Source organism: Glycine soja, chromosome 12, assembly GCF_004193775.1.
Source record: "Glycine soja cultivar W05 chromosome 12, ASM419377v2, whole genome shotgun sequence".
NCBI lineage: Eukaryota > Viridiplantae > Streptophyta > Magnoliopsida > Fabales > Fabaceae > Glycine > Glycine soja.
In genome coordinates, this window is record NC_041013.1 from 39,597,036 (window position 1) to 39,622,872 (window position 25,837).

At 30.2% G+C, this 25,837-nt stretch overlaps 1 protein-coding gene across 6 annotated transcripts; it reads right to left on the bottom strand.

Annotated features, from left to right (window-relative positions):
* Nucleotides 1-235: 235 nt before the first annotated feature.
* On the bottom strand, nt 236-10,296 carry LOC114378659 (putative axial regulator YABBY 2). Of its 6 annotated transcripts, none has more exons than XM_028337303.1 (7): nt 9,934-10,296; nt 7,810-7,932; nt 7,245-7,386; nt 6,071-6,119; nt 4,682-4,757; nt 1,476-1,558; nt 236-675 (listed from the first exon to the last, which is right to left on the bottom strand). In XM_028337303.1, exons 1-7 carry the CDS (start codon nt 10,003-10,005, stop codon nt 642-644), a joined length of 579 nt encoding a protein of 192 aa, XP_028193104.1. In that variant the 5' UTR covers nt 10,006-10,296; the 3' UTR covers nt 236-641. The 6 variants fall into 6 exon arrangements, with proteins under 6 accessions (XP_028193104.1, XP_028193108.1, XP_028193107.1 ...); XM_028337307.1 differs by having other exon boundaries at nt 7,245-7,359; nt 9,934-10,293; XM_028337306.1 differs by having other exon boundaries at nt 7,245-7,365; nt 9,934-10,284.
* Between the last annotated feature and the right edge of the window lie 15,541 nt (nt 10,297-25,837).

The window sequence follows — 25,837 nt, forward strand, 5'->3', positions numbered from 1 at the left end:
TCATGAAACATGGTGGATAAAAGATTGTCCCTCTGGATGAAGCACCATGTACCTAAAGAAGGGTCAAATGGTAACCATCTCAAAGACGAAAAGCACTGTTCAAGTGGTCCTCTTCGAGGATGAGAGAGTGACACATGGTTGCTAGCTTCATTGCTTATCATCAAAAGAATAAAATGATGCAATCGTCCTTTGATATGTTGAGACGCAATCATCCAAAAGAGGAAGCAGATATAGATTGTTACTAAATAGAAAGACACATTATTATAAAGAGAAGGAAACTTACAATAATGTTTAATTACTTAAGAGACTAAGTTCAACATAGTAATTTAATGCAATCACAAGAATAGCAATCATTTCATAACATCTAGAATAGGGCGCGCAACACATGCATACATATTATAATAATAATATATATTAAAGATGGGTGAGATGCTGAGGTCAATTTTCAGGAGAGTCTTCCCATCCAGTTGGTATGATTAGGAAATTTGATCAACCTCATTTTTCACTGATTTAGGTCAAGCACAGAAAAAACCAGTTGATAATGATAAACTTCCGTTTATATATATGTAATCAGTAAAATCCGTTAGACTTTTGAGTACCATCACCCTGGTCCAACTTTGCTTGCTTATTGCCGTCTAGCTTTAACCCAAAGTGAATGTGAGGGAAATGTGCCCACTGCATATAAATTCATATAAGATGAGACAAATCAGAAAGGAAAATTAATGGTTCAGTTTGGTAGGAGAAAAAATATGAAAGGAAAGAAATAAAAAAAAAAAAAACACAACTAACCAAATATTTTTTTCTGCTTTGGAGAGAAAATGAAAGAAAAAATTGTTTTTGTAGATACAAAAATTTAAATTTTTTCTTCTATTATTTTCTTTCGATTCAAATTTTAAACTTTTCATTCTTTTCTTATTTTCCTTCCATCCAACCAAACATACCATAAAAGTTTCAAATTGGATATATACTAGTACAATATCAATATATCAGTTTAAATCATATATATATATATATAGGATATAAAAACACCAAATTGGCTCACAGAAGTTGTGATAGATAATTCTTGTACAAACTAAAACGTAGGAATTAGAATAACTCTGACTTAACCTGTCAATAATTTCAGTAATAAATTAAGGTCTCATTTTTCAATTTCCTACCTGTATATATGTGGCTTAAATTATATATATTGGCCAACAAATTAATATCGTGCAGAGCATGTTACAGTGCATGGGAGTTATAAATTTGGAGGAAAGCATAAAATGGAATCGCATGTTGCAGACTTTGGCATCTAACTTAAATGCATATAAGATTGGAAATTTTGGACTAATACCATCATGAACAGGGGAAGTATACATGCCTACAAAAACAAAATCTAGAATCATAAGCTATATATATGGGGCTGTTTTAAATGTTTTTGGTTTAAGAAAGTGATTCCATAAATTCTGCTAGGTATCAAACTTGATTTCATACAGTACCTAATGGTTGCAAAAGAGAAATTAGATGTTTTTCTATATATATAGACACGCCAAATCATGTGTGTGTTTGCCCTACAAAAGCCCTGCAAAATGATGATTTATCAAGAAGTCAATTACATGGGTGTGAATGTGTGTGTGCACATAAACCTAAAAAAATCCTGCAAAATGATTATTTATCCAGAGATCAGGATCAGACACTTGCAATATGTTTAAATAGAAATTATGTTTCAGTTAAAAAATCTTATGTCTTTGGTCCTTCCACCTCTTCACTTTGTTTATAATATCCTAATTTGGGATTTTTTTTATGCCGTTATCCACTTAGAACTTAGACTTGAATGTTCAAAAACGTGTGTATATATACACAAGACCTAAAAAAAAGGCAATTCTCTTACTGATCTAAAGACAAACTAAGAATAAAAATAAGAGTTTAGTTTTGATATATTGTGAGTGTAAATATTTTTATATTATTAATTAATTAAAAAAATATTCTTAAAACAATAAATAACAAAAGTCAACAATCTTATTCATCTTATTATGAATAGAAATTTATAATTGGATAATATTATAAAATAATCTATATCAATGTATTCTAATTAATTTTTTTAAAAAATAATATTTTTACACCTTATCTTGGAGTGTGAAGAAGAGAGAAATTAATAGAAAGACAAGAAAAAGAAAGTAAAAAATGCAATAGGTTATGTGATAAGGAAAAAAAAACTGTGATGTTGAGTTTAAACTGAACTATTTTCTTATAAGCAAAATTTTATTAAGAAATGAAGAATAAAAGGTATTCTAACCCATATATAAAAGTCTTATAAGACCAAATCAAAAGCATAAAAAGAAATAACATGCAGGATCAGTATACATCAATCAGAAAAAAGACCATTGTATACTCACTCATCTTAGCTTAAACCTTTATAAAGTTAAAAGTTTGACTTTGAACTGAACTATAGACCATAAAATATTACCAAGTTAAGAGAGTTTGAAAACCAAGGAGTAAAAAAAAAAAAGAAAACTACGGAGATTAACATACAAAAAAAATTAAAGAAACCATAATTCTCCGTCTCTTCAAAACTTCAAAGTATTAGCTTCATAATTCTTATACTTCTAAAATCTGTACTTTGTACATTCCTTTTCAATGTTAAACTTATTTTGCATAATTGAAAATCAAATTTTCAACAAAGTCAGGTAAAAGAAACAGTCATAAAAGAATTGCATCATATCCTTCTTCTTACAGACTTGACCAAGCCATTTCATTTATATTTTTTTGAGAAAAAATTATTTTGTCATAACCAATGAATAAATATTAAGGTGATCTAGATTCAATTGGTTGAACAAAGTGTGTATTATTATAAATAATCTCTGATAACACCTTCGATTTTGATGGATAAAAAAAAAATCAATGCGTAGATCTTGTATTAATTTAACTTATATACATTACTTTTTACACCATTTTTCCTACAATAATATCCCAACATCTAAATGGTTATTGCCTACTTCTTACACATATCAAAACCACATCAGATCACTTTCCCCATTCTATTTTTCAGTTTTCAAAAGTGACTGGTGTTAAAAGAAATGTATAAATTTATGTATAGAACATTAACTGGTTTTCTACGAAGGAGGATAGGTTTTTGACAATCTTTTTACGTTACGTAATATATATTTACCCTATACTGTAGAATTTTATTAGAAAGTCCAGTATGAAACATGCATGTCATTGAAACGAAAGGAAGATCGAGTAGAGAGAGGTGTGAACAATTGAAAGTCATTAAAAGGAATGAAAAATCACAACTATGTGAGAATTGGTTCTCATGCTAAATGTTATTTTCACTTATAAAAAACGTAAAATAATGTAAAAAATAATAATTGTAAATCACCATTGTTACGCATGACCAACTTATGTAGATAAGGTTAGAAATTAGTCAATGTGAGTCAAAATTAGCTTACTAGAACTAATTATTTTAGTTTAAGTTCAGTTTAATTTACGTTTACGAACTATCAATTTGATTGACTTCTGAGTTCAAGTCATTAACAAAACATCATTTACTTCTTCTTTTGAACAGAATGATAGTAAGAAATGAAATGAAAAGCAAAACAACTATTCCATATATACTAATAGACTAAAATAACTAACATTTATAATCTTAAAGACTAAAATGGGACTTTATTCAAATAATTCACATAACTCATCCTTAATTCATGAACCAAATAAATCAAACAATACTTAATTCAAGTTCAGCTTAATTAGTTAACAAATTCAATTTTAATTTAACTTAAACTTATTTACTTCAACTAAAAAGTCAAGTCTTGAAATCATATTGAGTTAATTCAATTCATTGCCTTATATATAGAACTCACTTCATTGTATATGACCAATAATGTGTAAGTACACTGAAATTTATATCTTATTAATAAAATGTAAAAAGTGTGATGTATGTGTAAATATCACCATTCAACAATGTATATAATTTATGTAATGCATGTATTTATCAGATATTGAATCTTATAGATCTCTCAAGTGTTTCCCATTTTTAATAAGGCCAAGTGTTACGTATTTTTAGATCGACTTCTTAGTATAAGTTAAGCATATCAGGAGTAGTCTCGGTTAAATTAACAAGATATTAGTTTATACAATACTGATAATAACATGCAATGGTTTATAATGTTGCATACGGTTTTGCATCATATTCTAGACATATACAGAACTTTACATATCATTTTTTTTACTGCACATATCATCTTAATTTATTCTAATAGCAATATATAGCAACACTTCTTAAATTTGAGTTAATTTATTTAACACTTTCCTTTTTTTGTAGTTCCGTCTTTTACAATGCAAACCATTTTCTCAGCTCTACATGCATGTTTGTATTTATCACTGTATTAACTGCTTAAATAAGAGCAACCCTCATTATAGGTAGTAGTAGAAGGACATGATCAGTTGCCATTACTACACACAAGTTTGATATAAACCTGCAGCATCTAACTGGAAGGAGACATTAGCTTTATTGGTAAAATTTCTACAATAATTGTGGGCATATTGGATTTCAACCTTCACCGAGTTCATATAAACGACAAAGTTATTTTTTATTGTGTAGTCATCACATGTGAGTGAAAAAAATAGAGATAGAACTTGCATGCATTCATATACCGGTATACATATGCAAAAATGGAAAAAAAATAGTAATAAAGCTTAAACTCACGTTTTTGGCTGCTGTGCTAAATGCTTCCCTGTGGCTGATATCTGGATTACTAGCCTTAATTCTTTGTATTTCTTCCCTGCAACCAGAATGATGTATATATCCAAATGGAATAACAGGTGTATTCAGAGAAAAATTACAATGTCATGAAAACGCACATAATGACTTTGTTGACTTATTTTTTCTTTTAGAAAAATATGTTAACCAATTATATCTTTAAGTAATTTAACAATTTCAAGTCATAATTTACTAATTAAAATATTCATTTTGGAAAATAAGAAGAGTATATTAATACCTTTTGTATTAATATATATTTTTTGGTAACACCTTGTGTTAATATGCTTTCAACTTTCTTTTAAGAAAAAAATATTTTAATAAGTTACAATTCTAAATATGTTTAACAAATCTAAAAATTATACTTGTTACATTTCTTTATCTCTGTGATGCCTATTATCATTATTCAATGATTATGAGTTATAAAAATAATAAATGCACTGATTATTAACCACATAACACGTTTTCTTAAATGAAGTTACTTCCTTAATTTTCTTTATTTGTCCATTTTTTGAAGTTTTTATTATTTTTTTATTGGTAGGAATAGAAAAAATATCAGAAAATTTATAATAACTTGTATAATTTGTTCAATCAACTGAATTAGATTCCCTTGATAATTTTATTATCTTTTAAAAAGTTCAAAACAATTTTAATCATTATTTTTAAATATATTCTTAATTTACCTAATTCCTAATATTTTACATGTTTATCATAAATGAAAAATAAAATAGTGAATATTAAGAAGTTAAGAAATAATTTTAATATAAATGAAATTAAAATATTATATTTTTAATTTGTAAGCTATCTTTAATTATAAAAAAAGATAAATAAAAGGAACTGATGCAAATATTTGTAAGCTATCTTCATGTTGTTTCAGGTTATAATAGTGTCCAAATTTATCTGAATTTTTTTATATTTTTATTTATAAACATTCTCTAAAGTTTTTTTTTTCTTTTTTGAGAAACATACTCTAAAGTTTTAATATGTAGTCATTCCCTTTGCCACTGTCATATTAAAATTTTATTTTGTTAATAATTTTATATACATAAGAATTTTCATTTGTATATAATTGTTTATATTAGTATGATTTATTTCAAATGTATGCATTTATGATCTCATGCTTGTCCATCACTTAACCAATTATATTATTTGAATCATGAATAGTCATTCTCATTAATCCTTCTATTTATTTTTTTAATTGGAACATATTAATCATGGGATCCAAACTCTATTCAACCATATATACTAATTAGAATGCGTGGATATACATTATGTACAAAGTAGCTGGGGAAATGGCAGGAAGTTTATTTAAAATGTAAATTTGAAAAGATCACTTACTTAATGAACCGGTTATAAGCAGAAGGAACACGTTGTCTCTTCTCAGGAGCTGTGTTAAAAAAATGATTTGGTTAAAATATTGAACAGATTGCATAGAATATAAATATAAACATCATAAATCAACAATTTTAAATTAATTAACACATATTAACACTATGACTTTCTAACAACCAAATTAAATCAGGTTGAGCTAGAACTTTTAGCAAGAGGCGTCCCCATACATATATAGTTGGACGAACTGGCCGGCACAGGGGCACATTCAATCCACTAAAAAGTTACTAAAGTATATATCACTTACCAATATCAATTCAATTATCATTAGCTGCTACTTGTACGAAGAGAGGGACGAAAATTCTTATGTAGTCACAGTTTATTATAAACAATCAAATCAATAATCTGACATGAAGAAGTGTATATAAGTCATATTGTACCATTATTTGAAAAACAAACAATTAATACGATATTAGACACTATATATAATTATTTCTATATCTTTCATTCACCTTTTATTTCGTACACACGCAATTAAAAATATTCTCTAAAATTAATGGAGACAACAAAAATTGTCTCTTTAAATGTGCAAAAAATAATTTTCTCAAATCATGTTAGAAAAAGCTTTTTTCTCTTTGATTAAAATATCCTTTTGCACATATCTCAACTGATTGATTAATGTGATTATAATAAACATTAGTAAAAAGAATTATTTAACTGCGAGTTGTAACTAGCTTGCAACTGTAAATGTAAAATAGTGTTATGAATGTAGCTAGGGCACAACATGATTGCAATCGATTAAGGATAGGTCAATTTGTTGCGAAAGGTCACCATCTGGTTGGGGACACTTAAATGGATGAAGAAAATATAGACCAAATTGGGTACCTTTGTACCCAAAATTTTTTTTACTCAGAGAGATGGACGCCCACTCTCATGAAAAACTGAGTTTAAGGACAACTGGCCTCAATGATGACATTGTTCTGCTTGCTTACATTAATTGGCATAACTTAGCCTGAATCATTTTGTCCTTAAACCTTCTCAGAGTTTAACGGAAAAAGTTCAGGCTGGTCTAGCTATAGGACCCGGCTTCTTCATTCATATTACTAACTCAGATATTATATAGTGTGCCAAAAAGCTAAATAAGAATTAATGAGATAAATTAAATATAGTTTGTGTAACTTACGACGAATGGGAGGAATCCTAGGTTGCTGCTCATGGTCTACAGTCTCAAATGATTTGCACTTTGATGATGATCCTAGTTCCTTGCTGCATGCTTCTTGAACACTTAGATGCTGTCTCTGTAACTTACCAACGGTAGAAAATCGCTAAGACAAGACACACATAAATGTAGTATATAGCCCAACAAAAGGCGTGTAAAATGTAAATAGAAATAATAAAAGATATTCTCTCCGTTTCATATTATATGATGATGAAGATTTTGATACAAAGAATGTACTTTATTTATTGAATTTTATAAAAAAAAACATTAAGTAACTTTTTAATATACCTTTTAGTCTTCTAATTAATTATTCATTTATTCTTACTACATACTACTTTCATTAAGTATTAAGTATTGATTAATGGCATTGATATTTTTTTTTAATGCAACATTAATTCTATAAAATGACATATATTTTGAAATGATTTTTTTTTCTAAAATGGCCATATGATCTGAAACAAAGGAAGTAAGTATATATTATCCAATACATACAAGAAAGAAACCAAAATTAAGCTTGTGAAATATATACCTGAGTAGTGTCTTGAGAAGGAAAAGTTTGAAGTGATGCTCCCATGTTAACTGTCAGCAAATTGGCACAGTGTCCACATCTAACCGTAACTATGGTGAGCAAACTGCTGCATGGAACACTAACCTGCAAAAACCCGTTTCGGAATACAAAAACAAACACATGTTATCAGTTTCAATTTCAGTAGCCACTAGCTAGAAACTAAGCTAAATATATAATCTTAATTTGTCTCTCCTTCACACACAAGGGAATTGAAGAAGAGTAGTGTGTATGTCAAACACTGATCAAATCAAACTTTGATGTATATACATCATCTAAGTTGGGATTCTCAATGCTTTATTAAATGATTTCGTACATAACTGTCTGGACCATCGCCATGACCAAATTAATATCAGAGCTTCACACTTGTCGATGTTAAAGTATTTATACAAATGTTGGAGAATTGAAGCTATCACATTCAATGGAGAGATGCTTCCAAGCACCAGCATTGCAAAAAGAAAACAAATTGGTTGGTGAGGCAGAAGAAAGAGGTTGATGAAGAGGACGACAAATGAGGTTTTGAGAGAGAGAGAAAGGTAAGGGAAGTAGTAATATTTTGTTTCATTATGAGAGAGAGCAAGTGAGTGCAAGCTATATTGAATACTAGAACATGTTAAGTTAGCAATAGCGCGTAGCAGGAAGCTGAGGAACTGACATGGCAAAATTTAAAAGTTAGCACTCTCACAATGTTTCCATTCACTTTTTGGCTGATACTGCAAGGCAAAGATGAAAAAAAGATAGACATTGTAGCTCATAGCGATCGAGGAGGAAAGAGAAAGATGAAAATGACATGACTGGAACGGAAACCATGAAAATAAAATTGAAACACAATACACCGTTAACCACTACTGCTACCAAACAGGTATGATTAAAGAAAAGTGATGGCCACCATCATGAAGCAGATTAAATTTACTGCTCCTTGTGCAGTGTCAAGATCGGAGGAGAGAAAGAAAGAAAGATAATGCTTTCTCAAAAGGAGTAATTTCAACAGAGATATTATGATGAAAGGGGAGAAAGGTAAAGGAAAATAAAAAAGAGAGAGAGAGGGCATGGCATTTTTCTGGTGCGTAAATGGATTTGTCTGGACGTCATAATCGCTACAAGTTCTTGTAGAAAGAAAAGAGAGGACACTGTCTCAGTACTTAAAAGGTAGCAATAAGTCTGAAATTGTGAAAAATTCTTGATCATCAAAAAAAAAAAATGACGCTTCACTGGCATATCATGATGAACAGAATACACCACCTTCAACCTCATCACTCATCAGTGAACGGGAATCAAGCGAAATAGACTGAGGAAAGAGAAAAAAAAAACCACCACATAGATTTAATTTTATGAGCTGTGTGTGAATACTTCAGAAAGAAAACAAGAAATAAAATACTGATAAATCAAAAACAGCTAGCGGTTGACTTTTTATACAACATAACATATATAGCATGTGAGATCATACGATGCTATATACTCTTCTGAAAAATTAAACCAAAAAAAACAAAAAGAGGGGAAAGGGCTCCCTATATTACAAGAACCCTAATACCTGGGAGTAGCCCTACCTTTTCACAACCGTCAAATTTCTTATATTCAGGCTCACAAAATTGCTTTGTTACCCTTTAAAATTAGTATATGCCTTACAATTGTTGAAAGTTTCTGGATTTCGAGTTTAATATTTGTCTTCTGCTATTACTCATGAGAGTGTTAAATATGTGTATCACTTGCCTTGCCTCTAACCAAATTAACACCCTAGCTGAACTTGTTGGCACAAATAGAGGCTATTTTAGAAAACCCAGTTACACTTTCCCATAAAATATAAGATAGGACTTAGGAGTCGATTAATTCATGATCTAAAGTACATTATTCCAGTCAAGAAGTTCACTTCAATGATGGATTCCAATTCCTTGGGGGAAGTGACCCTTCTTTAATTCCTTGCTTTCATGATCTCGATTCAAGAAAAATATAGAAAAACCTTATTGACAAATTGTTAGCTGGTGAAACACATGGTATAATAACAACAAACTTGGAAGAATTCAGGGAAAAGAGAGGGAGAGAGAGAGAGAGAGAGATTGAAAGATAGAAAGAGAGAATTCAGAACTGTACCGCTAGAGTGGTGTTGCAGAAGTTGCAGTGAACATAACAAACACGTTCGGTTGCCATCATGTCCATTGACATTTTTTTATAAAAAAAAATAAAATTGTGACTGTCCTTTGTGTTTGCTTAGTAGATTTATAGAGAGGAGAGTTTCTTGACTGAAACAAAGTGAAACAAGCTAGATCAAGGATTTACAGAAGACCCAGAAGAATATAAGACAGAGAATCATAAAGGTTAAATAAAGAAAAGAAACTTTGTTATTATTATTTTTCTTAAATGGGGTAAGAAAGAGAGTGTGTATGAGAGAGAGGACGTGTACAAATTAAAATCTGAATGGTTAGGATGGGACTAGTCTGGTCGGGGAAAACCAGTGAAGTGAGTGGGATTAGTGACACTTTTGAATTATGAATTGGAAAAGATGGATTATAGGAGGTGTGAAAATATTTTTGTGTTTGTATGTGTGTTTGAAAAGGAGTAATGATATATAAATTATCTTTTATTTATATTTTATTAACATGTGCTGTTATTTTTTTATATTATTTCTTATCATATTATAAATTCTATTATATTTCTATTTTTAATTTTTCTCTTTTAAGTGTTAAATAACACATTACATGTCAATCAAATGTTTTTCTTTGTAAAAGACAGAGAAGCAGAGAGTGAGGGTGTTGGGGGTGGATGTGTTATGATTGAGAAAATGAGTGGGTGGGAGTGACCCATTCTCACTGGCTTTCTGTAGCGGACGAGGGGGGCGAGATATTAATGCTAGGAATGTTTAACACAGAGAGAGAAAAATAGAAAGAAATACTATAGTGTGTGAATGTGTGTGCTCTTATTACTCAATGTATGCATGTGAATTGTGAAAGATAGATAGATAAGATAGACAGATAGGCTGACAAATGTTTCACTAGTTTTTATTACCACTTTTTTTCTTCTTCTTTTCAAACAAATATTTTAACTAACACCTTTTTCAAGTCTATTCTGATTTCTGACCCTCAAGGGGTTCAAGTTCATGAAATGAGAAAATCTTCTAAATCAACCTGATGTCTAAATCAAATTATTATTAATGTTTGTTAATTACACAGTAAGTCAACATAAAGGTGTAGTAAGGGTTAGTAACAATAATGACGTCGAAGGACTATGGAAATAGCATGGATTGTAAATTGGCTTTTGTCCATTTTTGTGCCTCGGGTTATCTATTGCGGTGTACTATTTGCAAAGTGAATAGTGATCCTTTGTTTTTATCAGAAAGTGAATAGACATTTTACTGTACATGTTCATGTATTTTCCTGTGAACGTCTTACACCTGGGATTTTCATTTATCATTACTTAATTAGTCGTTCTGGGTCTTTTTATTATTATCATTGGTCTTCTTCTTTCATTCAATAAACTGATAACCAAAATAATCGATAACATTGAAAACTAAAGTGAATCGCTTTGAAAAAATCAAATCATTTTGAAGAAAAAGTTAAATTGAACTACTTTATGAAAATAGTTAAATTAATTGAGCCATTTTTCAAAAGAGATTCAATTTGATTTGGTTTAGTATTATCTATATATGAATATAAAATGAATAATTGATTTGAATCGGACTAAATCTAAAAAACTGAACTATTTTGAAAAATCCAAACCAATTCACTTTATAAAAGTAATTTGAAAATAAGTCTGTTCATATTTAAAAAAATCTAATTTTTGCACAGCTCTAAACACTGGATAAACATTTTGAAACAAAAGGGACTTATAAATCCAAGAATAGCACGTGCTTACATCGACCGTTCATGCTATTAATTTTCACTTGTGTTGATTTTATTTTTCCACAAGAACTTGTACATTTCGTCCACGTTGCCTTCGCCACAAATAAGTTATATGCATCGATTTTTTCAATATATATAAACAGCTATTAAATTTAACAACAAAAAAAGGATTATGAAAGAAGCTATCAGTTGATGAAACTAAAGCTTGAAATGTGCCTTGCCCTGTGTACGTACACTGCATTTCCATCAACGCGTTGGTCAGGTCATGTTTATACAGTTCCATTCTTTCGAACATCATCTTTTTAAACATACATTGGCAATAAAAAGAGAGAAACGTATGCTTACTACATACATCAATAAAAGTTGAATTTTACGATAATTAAACTTGCTATTTCAAGGCAGGTATAAAATTATAACATAAAAAAGTTTATTATTCAATTATAGCTTATTTGTATTAATTGGAAGTATGAATTCTTAGGGAACTAGTTTAGCAGAAGTAGATGAGAACCAGAAGCAGGACGGCTGTTTAGCTAATTTAAGGCACGCAAGTGATTTGCAGTAGAAATTAGTCAGTGATTAGGAAAAAGAACTTCATAGTTGTGTATAGTTAACAACACATTAAACTTTTATGTTCTTCCTTGTATTTACTCACATGTTTAGAAAATTAGGGCATTATTGGTGGGTGTTTGTTGTAATATGATCAATTTGATTATAATTATTAATTTTGAATATTACGTTCATATGACAATTTTTAGGGGGGAAAACTTTAACCTTATGTTTGGATTAGAAATTTCAAAATTTTAAGAAATTTGAAATGTCTAGAATTTGAATTGTTTTGATTTTAATTTCTTTCATTTTTTAAATGTTTTGTTTGGATAAATCAATTCAAATTTCTTCCATTTTAATTTTTTTGTTTGGATAGGACAATTCAATTTTCTCCATATGTAAAATTTTAATTTTATATTTTAAATAGATGAAATTTTAATAAACTTTATAGAAAATAAACACAATCTAATTTTGAAATATTAATTAAAAAATATTTTTAATTTTTAATAATTTATAAACATAAAATATTGATAATTTTAATCAGGTTGTTTTGTCTGACCAAAACCAGTAATGTTTTTAAACCGATATCAATCAAGGCTATTTTTTTATCGATATCAAATAGGGTTTTTTTTGTCAAAGTATGCTGAGAATATTTGTTAGCTGATGTCAGTCGGGACTATTTTTTGGCTAACGTTGGTTGAGTCTATTTTTCAGCTGATGTTGGCTAGATTTTTTTTACCAACGTCGGCTAGGGTTTGTTTGGCCGACAACGGCTAGGATCTTTTCGAACGACATTGACCAAAGCTATTTTTAGCCAATGTCGGCCTAAAAAATCCTAGCAGACGTTGACAAAAAAATCTACCCAATATCGGCTAAAAAATAACTTGGTCAATGCCGACCAATAAAACCTACCCGATGTCGGCCAAAAAATATCATTGGTCAACATTGGCCAAAAAATCCCTAGTCGAAGTTAGCTAAAAAAATAGCCCTGAACAATGTTGGACAAAAAACCTACCCAATATCAGCTATAAAATAGTCTTGACTGATGTTGGCTAAAAAATAGTTCTGACCAATGTTAACAGAAAAAACTCTAATGGATGTCGATTGTAAGAACCTAGTCGATGTCGACTAAAAATAGTCATGTTCGATGTCAGTCAAAAATACCTAGCTGGTATTAGCAGAAAAAACTTTAGCCAACATCAACCAAAAAAACCTAGCTAATGTGCTTAAGAAATAGCTCTAGCTGATGTCAGCCAGAAAACCCTAGTCGATGTCAGCAAAAAAATCCTAACCGGCGTTGGCTAAGAAAATGTAGTTGACATCAGCCAAAACACCCTAACTAGCATCGGCTAAAAAATAACCTTAGCCGATATTGGCTAAAAAATAGTTTTGGCTGATGTTGGCTGGAAAAACCTAGTTGACGTCACCTGAAAAACCCTAACAGGTATTTACTTAAAAGTTAGTCATGATCGATGTCAGTAGAAAAAATCTAGCCAACGTTGGCAAAAAAAAAATCATTGGTCAACATCAATTGAAAAAATCTGGATAACAACGGCCAAAAAAATCCTTGGTCGACATTAGCAAAAATTTCTCATGACTGACGTCAGTGAGAAAATAACCCTAACCAACATCACCTAAAAAAAATCTTAGTCGATATCGATAAAAAAATAGTTTTGGTTGACATCATACAAAAAAATTCTAACCGAAAAAACCTCGGCCAACGTAATTGAAAAACAACTTATGTCGATATCGGCCGTAAAAACTTTGGTCACCCGTAGTTGTGAGTGTTAAGCTTGAAAGAGTTGCGAGCAAGAACGTGAGTTAGAGTGAGCATATCCGAAAAAAGAATTTCAAATTCTATATTTTTTTAGAAAATTTAAAATCTCACTATTTTAGTCAATCAAAATGATTCATAGAAATACCAAAAATTGAATCTCCTTTCAAATAATTTATCCAAACAAGCTATTTCATCACGAATCATTTTAAATTCTTTAAAAAAATGAATTTCCCTATTAAATTACTCCATCCAAACACAATATAAAGTTGTGAGTAATTAACCACACATGAAACTTAAACACTGAAAACTGAAAAAAATCTTCATCAATGAAGTAAATTTTTGATATCATACTTTAATCTAAAACCTTAAGATTTCAGTTTATGAATTTTGTTCTCATTTATATGATATTCGACTTTTTTATTTTCATACGATGTGAAACTTTACCTTATCCTTCTCCTCTAATATATATGTTATTATCAATGACACTATTAAAAAATTGTGGTATGAACGAAATATTCAAAATTAGTAATTATAATTAAATTCAACATATTATCAGAAATTATTATTTATTCTTTCCCTAGTTCACTTATTCCTTATTTACAGTTGCCTTTCTCTTTAAATATACCTTGAAAAATATTTGCAATCGGTTAATAATACTACTACTTGCTAAGATCCTAGGCCTAACGCATAACTAATATCAAACCTAAGCGAAGTCAAACATATTAATTAAATAATTAAGTTAGGTTAAGACTTTTTAAAAGCATATTGACTTCGTACTAGGCGCTTGTAGTTTGCTCCTTCTGTTTTTTTTTTTTTTATGTTTCTGATTAATAAAAAAAAAGGCATATTAAATTAAAAAGTCAAACTCCACGTTGTAACAGCCGTAAGTTTAATAAGTAAATAAGAAAATAATAAATTAATAAATTAATACATAAATAAATAAAAAAAATAAAATAAAAATTCTTAGGTCATAAATTTCCACTATATAAGCCAAATGTTAACCTAGAGCAACTTTTTGGAAAACACATCCTGTTCCTTTCTTCTTTTCTGATGCACAAGAATCCTAACAGAGCAATCAGAGGAGGAGCTCTAGAGAGCACCAGAGATGCCACCATTGCTAACAGAGAACATTTAAGCGACTACCTCGAGGTAAGGGATGAGTTACTCACACTTGGGGATTAAAATGAACATGTGTAGGGATCCCTAGAGGATCAATTTTTGGGTTATTTTGGGGTGTTTATGAATTTAATTATGTTTTCATGTTTAATCACGGATTGAGTGTGTTTGATGAACCAATTGGTGTTCTGTTGCGAGTTTGTTGTAGAATTGATGTGTTCTGTTGCGAGTTTGTTGTAGCATTGATGTGTTTCTGTGTTAGGTGTGTACCTTAAGAATTAGAATTCTTTATAATTAGCATAAAAATTGTGTGGTGGTGATTTTGTTTATACCAGATATGTTGGCCTTTCAATCTAATGTATATTGTGTCTAGATAATTATTTTTACACCGCAGTGTATACGTGTACATATATATTGATATTATTTTTTTTACAAACTGTATATTTTATTTCACGTGGGTGATTTCTTGTCATGAAATTCATAGGTGTAGGAATTGTTGGATAATTGAATTGGCTAAAATCATTTAAAGAAATTAACTAAAGTTGTATTCACATTGTAATTAGGCATTTTCTTGATGTTGACAACTTAGTTGAAATATATTTAAAATATAGGTATACATGTTGTTCATAGAAATCAATATGAGTATATATTTTATTGTTATATATAATTTGTATTTACTTAATAATATATTTGATATTATTGTGATTAATTTATATTAATATATATTTAATACTTTTTATATGTTATATATAATATGCACGTTTACGTTAATATATATTTTGTTATATATTTTGAATATAATATACTTATATATATATATATATATATATATATATATATATATATATTTTACGTGTATTTTATAGTTACTTGTTTATAAGCCTTGAAGTTAAATATTGTATGTTATTATTATTATGATACATTGTTATCTAATTGTTGAGTATATTTTGTAATTAGTTAGAGTGTGAAATGTTAAACTGTAGACATGAAACATGGTTGTGAATGAGTGTGTGATTGATATTTGTAGTGATATTACTTGTCATGTGAGTTATGAGTTATACAGTAACCCGACCAATGTGTACCTTGAGAGAACTTTTATGCGCAGTGTTAAAGAAAATTGTAGGATTCCTAGTTAGGATCCTGAAGGGTTAAACTATAGCGCAATTTGTTAAATATGTTTAAAATATAAGAGTAAGGTCGTGGGTATTATATAACTCATAAACAGTGTCTGCGTACAAATAAAAAAAAATATTTTTGGGGTTGGACCTGAATCAGGAAGGTGAGACCCAAACGGATTCTTCAGAGTCTAGGCCTTGGTGGTAAAGATACTCGGTTTGAGTGCTCCTTTAAGCCCATGTTGATCCCATGTGGTTGGGGCATTCTCGCAAAACAGAGTAACCCTGACTGGTCACCTTATGATGTTACTTAATGAGAGTGACCAAGTATACCCATTCTGTGGTGTGCTTTGTCATGTACTCCTAAGCGCCTCAGTGTTGTTTTTCACTGACATGGTACCACATTGCATATAGGCTTGAGTCTCAGTATAATTGTTGCATAACGCTTGTGTTTGAATTTCATTGAGTTAACAATTGTGGTTGATGTTATTTTATGGAGTGTGTAAACTTGAATGGGTGTGAATAATGTGTGCGATTTTGTACAGTAATGTTATTTATATAAATTCAGCTTTAAGTATTATATGTTTCACATGCTCTAATGTTTTATTATATACGAATGTGATAACTCACTCCCGGTGTGTGTTTGTGTTTGGGCTGATTGTCACTTTGTTTCAGGTGAGCCTTCATATGATGAGTCACATGCTAGAGATAGAGAGACTTAGTCTGTGATAGGGATTATGATTTACTGAATGATATAATTGTGTTATACTTTTCTACTTTAGTTTCTTTTTATTATTTATTTAGAGTGGACGGCCTTGTTTTGAGCCGGGATAATCTTATCTTTTATTAAAAAAAATAATATTCTATTATGTTTTCACTAAGTGGATGTGAACCTTTATCCTTTTGAATTGATTAAATTAAATGTGTTTAAAAAGAAAAATTATTAATTAATTTTGCATGTTTTTTTTTTCCTTCTTTTATTATTATGTGTTTATAATCTTTTAATTAAATTTTGTATGATTTATTTAATTAGTTAGTTATAATTGTAAGGGTAGAGGGTGTCACACGCGTCATTAAAATAGACTTAACAAATCAGCTTATTTAAATTCATAATAATAATAATCTATTATTATGATTATTTTACAATATTTTGATATTATATATCATTAGCTCACATATAAGTAGTTCATTAGCACATTTTGTCCACCTAGGTTATTATATTATCGAAAACAATTGTTTTATTTTGGAAATTTGTAAATAAAACTTGTTACTAGAAACATTTTACTGAATGGATAATTTTTCTTCAAATTATACCTCAAACTATGTTAATTGTATTACGTACAAAAAATAGTTTTTTAGATTATCATTTTTAATATAATTATAATTATTTTAGAAAGTGATTTGTAAAAAGAACTTGAAAAGGTTAGCATCTATTAAGGATAGGTGCAAGGTAGCAGCAGGTAAAGGATATTGTGCCACAACTATAGTATTCACCAATATTCTATTTTCATATTTTCTTAATATAAATTAGGCCTTGTCTGCTTGCAAGCCTTTTCAAAAAAATAAATAAATAAAATACCCTACTCGGTTGGTACATTTAAACAAGAGAAATATCATTTTATTGTTTCAAGAGCTAGGAAATAATTTTTAAAATGAAATATAGTAATCTCAATCATTCTCTCCGTTAAGGGATCGTCCAAATCTTCACAATGGATGTCACAATTGAAATTTACTATAGCGATAGAATGCATGCATTTTATATTAAAATGTACAAGTGTTACAAATTGGTGAAGTTTAGTTTAGTTTAGTTTACTCTAGCTTTTTTCTATTAATTTGTATAATACAATATGCAAAAATCAATTGCTATGAATTAATAAATTTTGTAGGTGTTGATTAGAACATATTGCTGAAGGCTTTGATTCTGGATACGCATTAAGCATGCATCCTTCGATTAGAGATTTCATCGCCAAGTTGATTGTCAGAGATCAAATCTCTTTTTTACTCTAACCAAACAATATATGATGTTCTATTCTTATATTCTTTTTTTACTTTAGTCTAATTCATTATTTTCTTCATATGTTATTTTTAAAGCAAATATAATGAAAATAAGTGATATCAATCGGTAGACAACTTACTTTTCTGAAAATTTAGTTGCATGTTTGAAATATATGTCATGAGTGGTAGACAAGGAAATCTTTTTTCTCCTCTTCTCTTTTTTGATTATAATAGAAAGTCTTAGAGGAATCATGAGATCCGCAGCAGGAAAAAACTTCTTTAGGGGATACGAGCATATTGAAATTTCTTATATATTTGGAAAATGAAATGTGTGCTTCATATTTTTGAGCTTGTCTCGGGGCAAAAGATAATCTTGTACGAGAATAGTTAATTTGTTTGGTGTTAGTAATATAAACTCAGAAGAGGAGGCAGAAAATACCTTTTTTTTTAATTGCAACATTGGTGATCTACCAAATATCTCGGAATTTCAGTGGGAGTTAATCCTAGAAGAGTAAGCACTTGTAAACCTTTGTTACATAAGGAGAGAACAAATTATTTTCTAGACAACAAGCACATTTCTTTCAGAGAATGTATTACTATCCTCAATTTTGTCATCTCTTGTCTTCTGATGTACTTTCTGTTTTTCTACAAAGCTCCAAGCCAAGGATGGTAATTCATTTTCTTACAACGATTCAAAAATAATTCCTGAGGCAATTTGGTGATGGAAGGGGTAAATTGGGAAAGGGTATGTAAGTAAAAATTGATGATGTCTAAGAATCAAAGACTTAGTACTCTTCAATTGGGGAAAAAGGCTATTGGTTGAAAGGAAATTTTAAGGGATGGGATTTTATTAGCCTAGTATGGAAAATGGAGGCCATAATTAAGGAGAGGAACATCTGATTCTTCAAAAAGTAGTCAACATGGAAAGACGTAGTCAAAAACTAAAAGTACAAATTTGAGGAATAAATTAAAATTGGCTTAGAAAATTTATCGCTAGGACAATAAGGAAATGATAATTTTAAAAATTTTAAAAACTAAAACGTAAAACTCATATAATTAAGCTAACCACTCAACACATAGATCCAGTGGATGGGGGTGGCATTATTTTAACTTTAATCAGTAATATTAAATTATGTTTATATATATATAAGCAAAGACATAGTATTATATTAGATAGATAAATGGCGCAAGGAGTACCCCAACCCGCTACAAGGGATAGGTTTGTTACAAAACTTTCATACACAACAAAGGCTCTTTAGACCAATCAAGATAAGAGAAAGAAAATCACTCCACCTTAGCCCTTAGCCAAGGTCCGGATCTAAACTAAATTAAATCTATTACATACTCAACATTAGCACCGTCATTATTTTAAATAATATTATTTCTATGCAACTATTAAAGACCATATAGAAGCAAATCACAAATCCCATCGAGCTCTCTTTTGTTGTTTTCCTATGAGACCATAACAATGTTTTAAAGGCGATTCCTAAGGTCTTTTGGCATCAAAACTTAAACCCGCCCATTTGTAGCATTGTTTCCAAACAAATGAAGAGAAAGAACAAGTAGAGGATATATGTGTTAATTAAACAATAATAATGAATTGGAGGTATGGGTATATAATTATATTAAATACTCATCTTGTCGCGCATAATAATTAATTTTATTCGATCCGATTAAGAATGTTTTATATAGAGAATACATGTAGTTTATAAAAAAAAATATATGTATGATCTCATTGACTAATTTAAAGGTTTACTCCATAAATTGTTTCAACTCAATGCAAATTCAAACATGTTGAAAATAATTAAGGGTCAATTTATTACAAATTAAAAATAATAATTCTGACGTAAATAGTTTAGTGAGTATTTTGTAGAGATTTAAAAATAAAAATAAAGGCTCATTTATGTTTGTTTGGGGTCATAAAAATCACTTTTAAAATAAACAGTTAATTTTAAGAGAGGCTATTTCAAATAGTTTCTGATTTTAATCAAATGCTATATTCTTTTCGGTTCCTAGTTATTTTTAAAAATTTGAAATAAACGTGTTAAAAAAAATCTTTTTCAGAATTTTTTTTGTAACAAACATATCCTAAATCTCCATTTGTCGTTGCAAATTAAACGTGGATGTGAGTCATCCTAGGACCGCAAATCCAAACATATGCTAACTGCTAATTAAGTAATCAAAATACTTTGCAAACGTTAATTAAAATATCATTCTGCAAACTAAAAAAAAAAACAGAAATGTAAATGAAAATAGGAGAATTTTCAGTATAAGAAACTTTAAAATTGAAAATGTGTTGGATCCTTTATTTGAAATTTAGCGTCCTCTTGTTTAGTGTTTACAAGTAGATGTCGGGGGGACCAAGCGGAATGGATCTTCTGATCTGTAGCCCAATGTTCAAGATAATGTTACTTTATGATGGAAGTGGACACATGCATGCAAAAAGTGCAGGTAAGTGCCCTTCAAAAGAAAACTCTTATTTGAAGTAGATTGTCTATAATTTAGTTTAGGATCTTAATTATTTTGTGAAATGAATTTTTAATTTAAGATTATTTGCACGCAGATTATCTTACATTGTTTATGTTATTTGATATTATTTTATATATTTGAGCAAGGATTATCTTATCATAGTTTAAGATTTGCTTATTTCATTAGAGTATTAATTGGGTTTTAGGTCTACAAATACTAATAGGAGATTGGCTCTCACAGTCTATAAATATAGTGTAAAAACATTTGATGCACCTTTTAGCATAACTGATAGTTATTGATATTTTGCTCTTATTTAATGGGTATCTAAAACCTTAATTAATATCTTTTAATAAGAAAAACTATATTAAGTGGGGGCGACACTCAAATTCATATGCACATCACTATCAAAATCGCTAAAGGAACTGAAACCCATATTACATTGGAAGCCCGTGAGAATCGCCTATAAAAAATTCATCATAACAGCAGGTTAAATAGTACCAAGGATTAATGCACCAGTTTTGTAAAAGAAAAAATCACATCCAACATAATATTAGTAGCTAGAACACTATTGAGGATTTTTTTTTTTTTTTACAGAATGAAATTTTTGATTTATAATGATTTTATCTAATTTAAGATGCATGTGGTCACTATAAAAAAAAGGTCGATAGTCATAACAGAAATTAATCAGACCTTCTAAAGAGATTCAGGGTCTATTAACTTTCTTTTTATTTTATGTTTTTAATTTCAATTTAATTATAAAATTGTCACTTTTTAATTTATTTTCGCTTTTTAAAGATTTGTACAAGAAACAGAAAAATAAAAAAATGTTGTATTTTCATGTTTCCTGTACAAATATTTAGAAACAGAAATTAAATTAAAAACGAAACACAATAAAATTTTAGTGTAAGTCATACATCAATGGCAAGAAGTCTTTAAAAATTTATTAACCATTGTATAAAATGAAAAAATAAAAGAACAATTTGATTCAATGAAATTGCATAAAATTTTGATTTGTTGGTCGTGGTCATGTCTAGAGTAATCCCTTAATCAATTCAATTATTGTTGGAAAAAAATGAAAAGAATAATGTTTTTTTTCCAGAGAAAAGAATAATCATTTGAGATTTGAGTTTGACAAAAAATGATTTTTAAATGTTTAAATTTTGTACCCTTATTTTAAATCAATAAAATAATTATTTTAAAAATTATATTAACGATAATTTATTAATAAATGACCGTACAAAATTACTTTGCACTATAAATGTATAATTATTAAATAAACGGGTAAGAATACATTCTCTAACATAAAATTTCTGAAGAATATGTTCTAGCATTTCTCATTACCCTTCTTCTTCTTTTTTCCTTTGATTAAACAACATAGTTTTTAATGAGGGGGGGGGGGGGGGGGGGTAACTAAATTTCTGATGATAGAACAAATATGAAATGGAATAATTATATTATTTATAATGGTCTTATATATGTTTGACTTAATAGAATTGTCTCATGTAAGTAGAGATACCTATGGTTGGTAAAAGAAATTTAAAAAAAAAAACAAATTAAACCAAAAAACTAAAATTTAAAAATTAAGATCCTGGTTTTATTTTTCTTTTCAAGTGAAATCCCGAAAGAGATGGAGGCAAAGTTTTCCATGGGACAGAAAAGTACTGCCCTTTTGTATAATTCCTACAAATAGCTCCTCACAAAAATTTACAAATAGGCTAAAAAAATGTAGGAGAATATATCAGCGGACATGATTTTGTCAAAAAGATGCCATCATGATGACATAGTTCCCAAAAACACGGTTGATGTCTTTTCAAATTGATTTTGCATAGTTAACTTTACCCGTTAAATATAAAAGGAAAATGATATGTGAACAATGAATGATTTTAAATATTCTATCAATATTTATTTTTTATCATACTTAAAAAAAATTCTCTCACTATATGCTAATTAATATTTTTGGGTGTCCAAATATCATTTTTCAATATAATAATATAATGTTGTCACAGAAAAGTAAATTTTGCTTCATATATGTCGGCAAGTCGCATAACTTACAAAAGTAAAATATATCGATAGTGCGAATTTTTGAAGAAAGAGACAAACAGAAAAGCAAAAAATAAAAATGTAAATACTATGAAAATTGTGAGCTATGTAAAGATGAAGAAAATTATATGAAATAACATTAAACATGTCTTCTTAAGCACTTGTCCTGAATTGCATTACTGATTTCAAGTTTCAACTTGTCATGAATTGTATCACTAGTGTCTCCACTAAAATTATTCTGAATGGTGTGTTTGCCTTGATCCCATCTTTTGTGGTCTTAATGGAATCCCTTCTTCTATATTTTCATCTTTTGCCTTGAAGAATTTGTCCCTTTTGTTAGGGATTGTTGCAATGACTGATTAGTGCGATACGATCAAGATAGCAAACATGTATTGCATCCACTTATCATACATATTTCATGCTGACGACAAAGTCCTAAGCCTAATGTTTATAATTGCAATTGAATTATGGATCTCCTAGACCACGCTATTGATATTTATGGTTTTGAGAACTTTGATAAGTCTAGAATGTATAAAAATGTTGATCTCACGAGTTAAGGAATGAGAAAATCAGATTCTTGGTGTTGATTATTGGGGAAGCATTGGGGTGCGTGATACAAAGACTAAACATACTTTAAGGATTTTGCAAGTATTGTGGAATGTGGACAAAGTAGAGGCTCAGAGAATGGAGGGAATATTTGTGCACCCTGTTGGAAGGATGACCCTCATTAATTCTATCCCTTATGCTATCCCTTCTTACCACACGTCTTTTGATCTTCTTCCAAAGAGAATAAGTGACTTCCTTGATGGGGTGAATGAATAGAAACTTCCCCCACAAGAGAGCAAACGATTCCCATAAACTTTCCTAGGGGAGGGCTTGGGGTTAATCAAGCCACTACTTGCCATTTGTCAAGATTGGATAGAATGTGTCCTAACAAAGAGAGGTGCCTTAGGGTAGAAGCTCACACTAGGTAACACTATCCCACATAAGGGAATAAATTATGGATTGCTCCAATTCCTAGAAGGCTATTGTTCACAAAAATAAATATCCTAGGAAGCTATTAATTAAGGGGCTTTTCAGCTTCATTCAAATTGGGTCATCGTTCGTAATGAAGATTTTAGTTCTTTCTCTTTTGTTATCTGGCTGGTTAAGTCTTAAGGAGACTTATTCAGTTATTCAAGGCCCTTTATCTTATGGGTAAGTGTTAAATAAAATATTAATAGAGACAAAGTAGCTAATGCTAAATAAAATATTAATAAAAAATATAAATAAACCTTCACCTGGAACTTTAGTTAATGTTTGGAGGTTTGTGTTTTTGGATGAAAAATGCATGGGTGAGTAGTGCCTTGGATTGGGCTGGGGACTTTAGTTGGTGTATGGAGGTTTTTGTTTTAAGTTGAAAGATGCATGGATGAGAGCATTTATATTTTGCACCTCTCATTTTGCATCCTGCACCCCCAAAAAACTCCAGTGGACAAAAGTACCCCTTTACAAAATACCCCCATTCTGGAATAGATGACTATTCCGGAATATAATTTTCCATATTTTGGAATATCTATTATGGAATAGGTTTTCAAAATGTTTATCCTATTATGAAATAATTATTTTAGAATATGAAATTATATTTCAAAATAATTATTTCAAAAGAGTATCTTATTCTTGAAACCTATTATAGAATAGGTATTCCAAATATGATAAACTATATTATGGAATAATTATTTTAGAAAAATATCCTACTTTGGAATAGCCTTTATGGAATAGGCTTCACAAAGTATCCTTCCATCTTTTTCATTGTCCTTTCTTCTCCATTTTTTGTTTTCACTTTTCACTCCTTTTTTTTTTTCAAAACACTGATAGCATTGAGCAATTTCTCAATGGTTTTTGGTTTGTCACTGGATTTTCCCTAATCATTAATTTCATCCGCGTGATTTGGTCTAAGCTATGAGATCTGAGGGCTTTTTCTCGCTTTTATCTCACTTCACCATTTTTTCTATTAAATAGAGGTTTTGTTTTGTTTGTATGTGCCTGATGATTGAGTAACTCTGTGTAGGCTCAATGATATCATCACGTTAGATTTTGCCTTCACCATTTTCTTTATTGCTTGGTCTTTTTTTACATTTTTTGTTCTTTCTTTTCACAAATGTTATGACGGCTGAAATACCAATTAAAACGTGTGAGATGTAAAATCTAGCGTGAGAAAGGTGCAGGGACTTTGCAAAGTAGGAGGGTTGATGGTAGGAGAGTTTCGCAAAGTTGTTGTCTTCCAGAGTTTGGGAGGTGGAGAATGAGGTGTTAGGATTGGGGGAAGGGAGGTGCTCTCATTAAGGGTAATTTGGTCTTTACCAAATTGCTTGCAAGGTGCGGAATTTAAATAAGGGAGTGTAGAATTCACATGCCATGGATGAGTAGTGCCTTGGATCCAATCTTTTTTTCAATGTTTTTGAGTTTGATCTGCCAAGTTCTTGCTTGGGCTACCCCTTGTTATATTGGATGTCTAGTCTGCTGGGAGATGCTAGGTGCACCCAGCAATATTGCTGGTGCACCCAGCAACTTTTATGAATGGACAATTTTGCCCTTTAATAAAAAATTATAAAAAGCCCCCCCTCTCCGGAAGAAACTTTTCTGCTGCTGCTCATTCCTTCCGCGAACTGCTTCTTCTTCTCCGCGAACTGCTTCTTCTTCTCCGGCAAGGCAAGCGCGAACGTCGTCTTCTTCTTCTCCGCGAACGAGGTTAGTCTCCCTAACTCCCCTTTGATACAACATTGTTATAGCTTGTAGCAGTGGAACCTTAGGATAGTTACCTTAGGATAGTAACTTTAGGGTAGAAAACGAGAGGAGAGGACGGTAGAAAACGAGAGGAGAGGACGCCGGAAAAAATGGGGAAAAGAGGCTGACGGCGGAGACTTCCGGAAGACCCGTTAGGGGTTCTTCCGGAAGTTCCGGAAGAACCTTTTCCGGAAAGTTTCCGGAAGAAGTGTTCTTCCGGAAGTAACCAAACGTCTTCCGGAAGAACACTTCTTCCGGAAGAACACTTCTTCCGGAAGACTTCCGGAAAACGTCTTCCGGGAACTTTCCGGAAGAAGTGGTTCATCCGGAAGAAT

Excerpts from the sequence above, each read along its gene's own strand:
- LOC114378659 (XM_028337303.1), bottom strand. The coding sequence starts at position 10,005 with ATGTCAATGGACATGATGGCAACCGAACGTGTTTGTTATGTTCACTGC. Across the intron at positions 1,559-4,681 it reads TTAGCACAGCAGCCAAAAAC|GGCTTTTGTAGGGCAAACAC; the intron begins GTGAGTTTAAGC and ends ATCATTTTGCAG. Across the intron at positions 676-1,475 it reads TTCTCTTTTGCAACCATTAG|TGGGCACATTTCCCTCACAT; the intron begins GTACTGTATGAA and ends ATTTATATGCAG.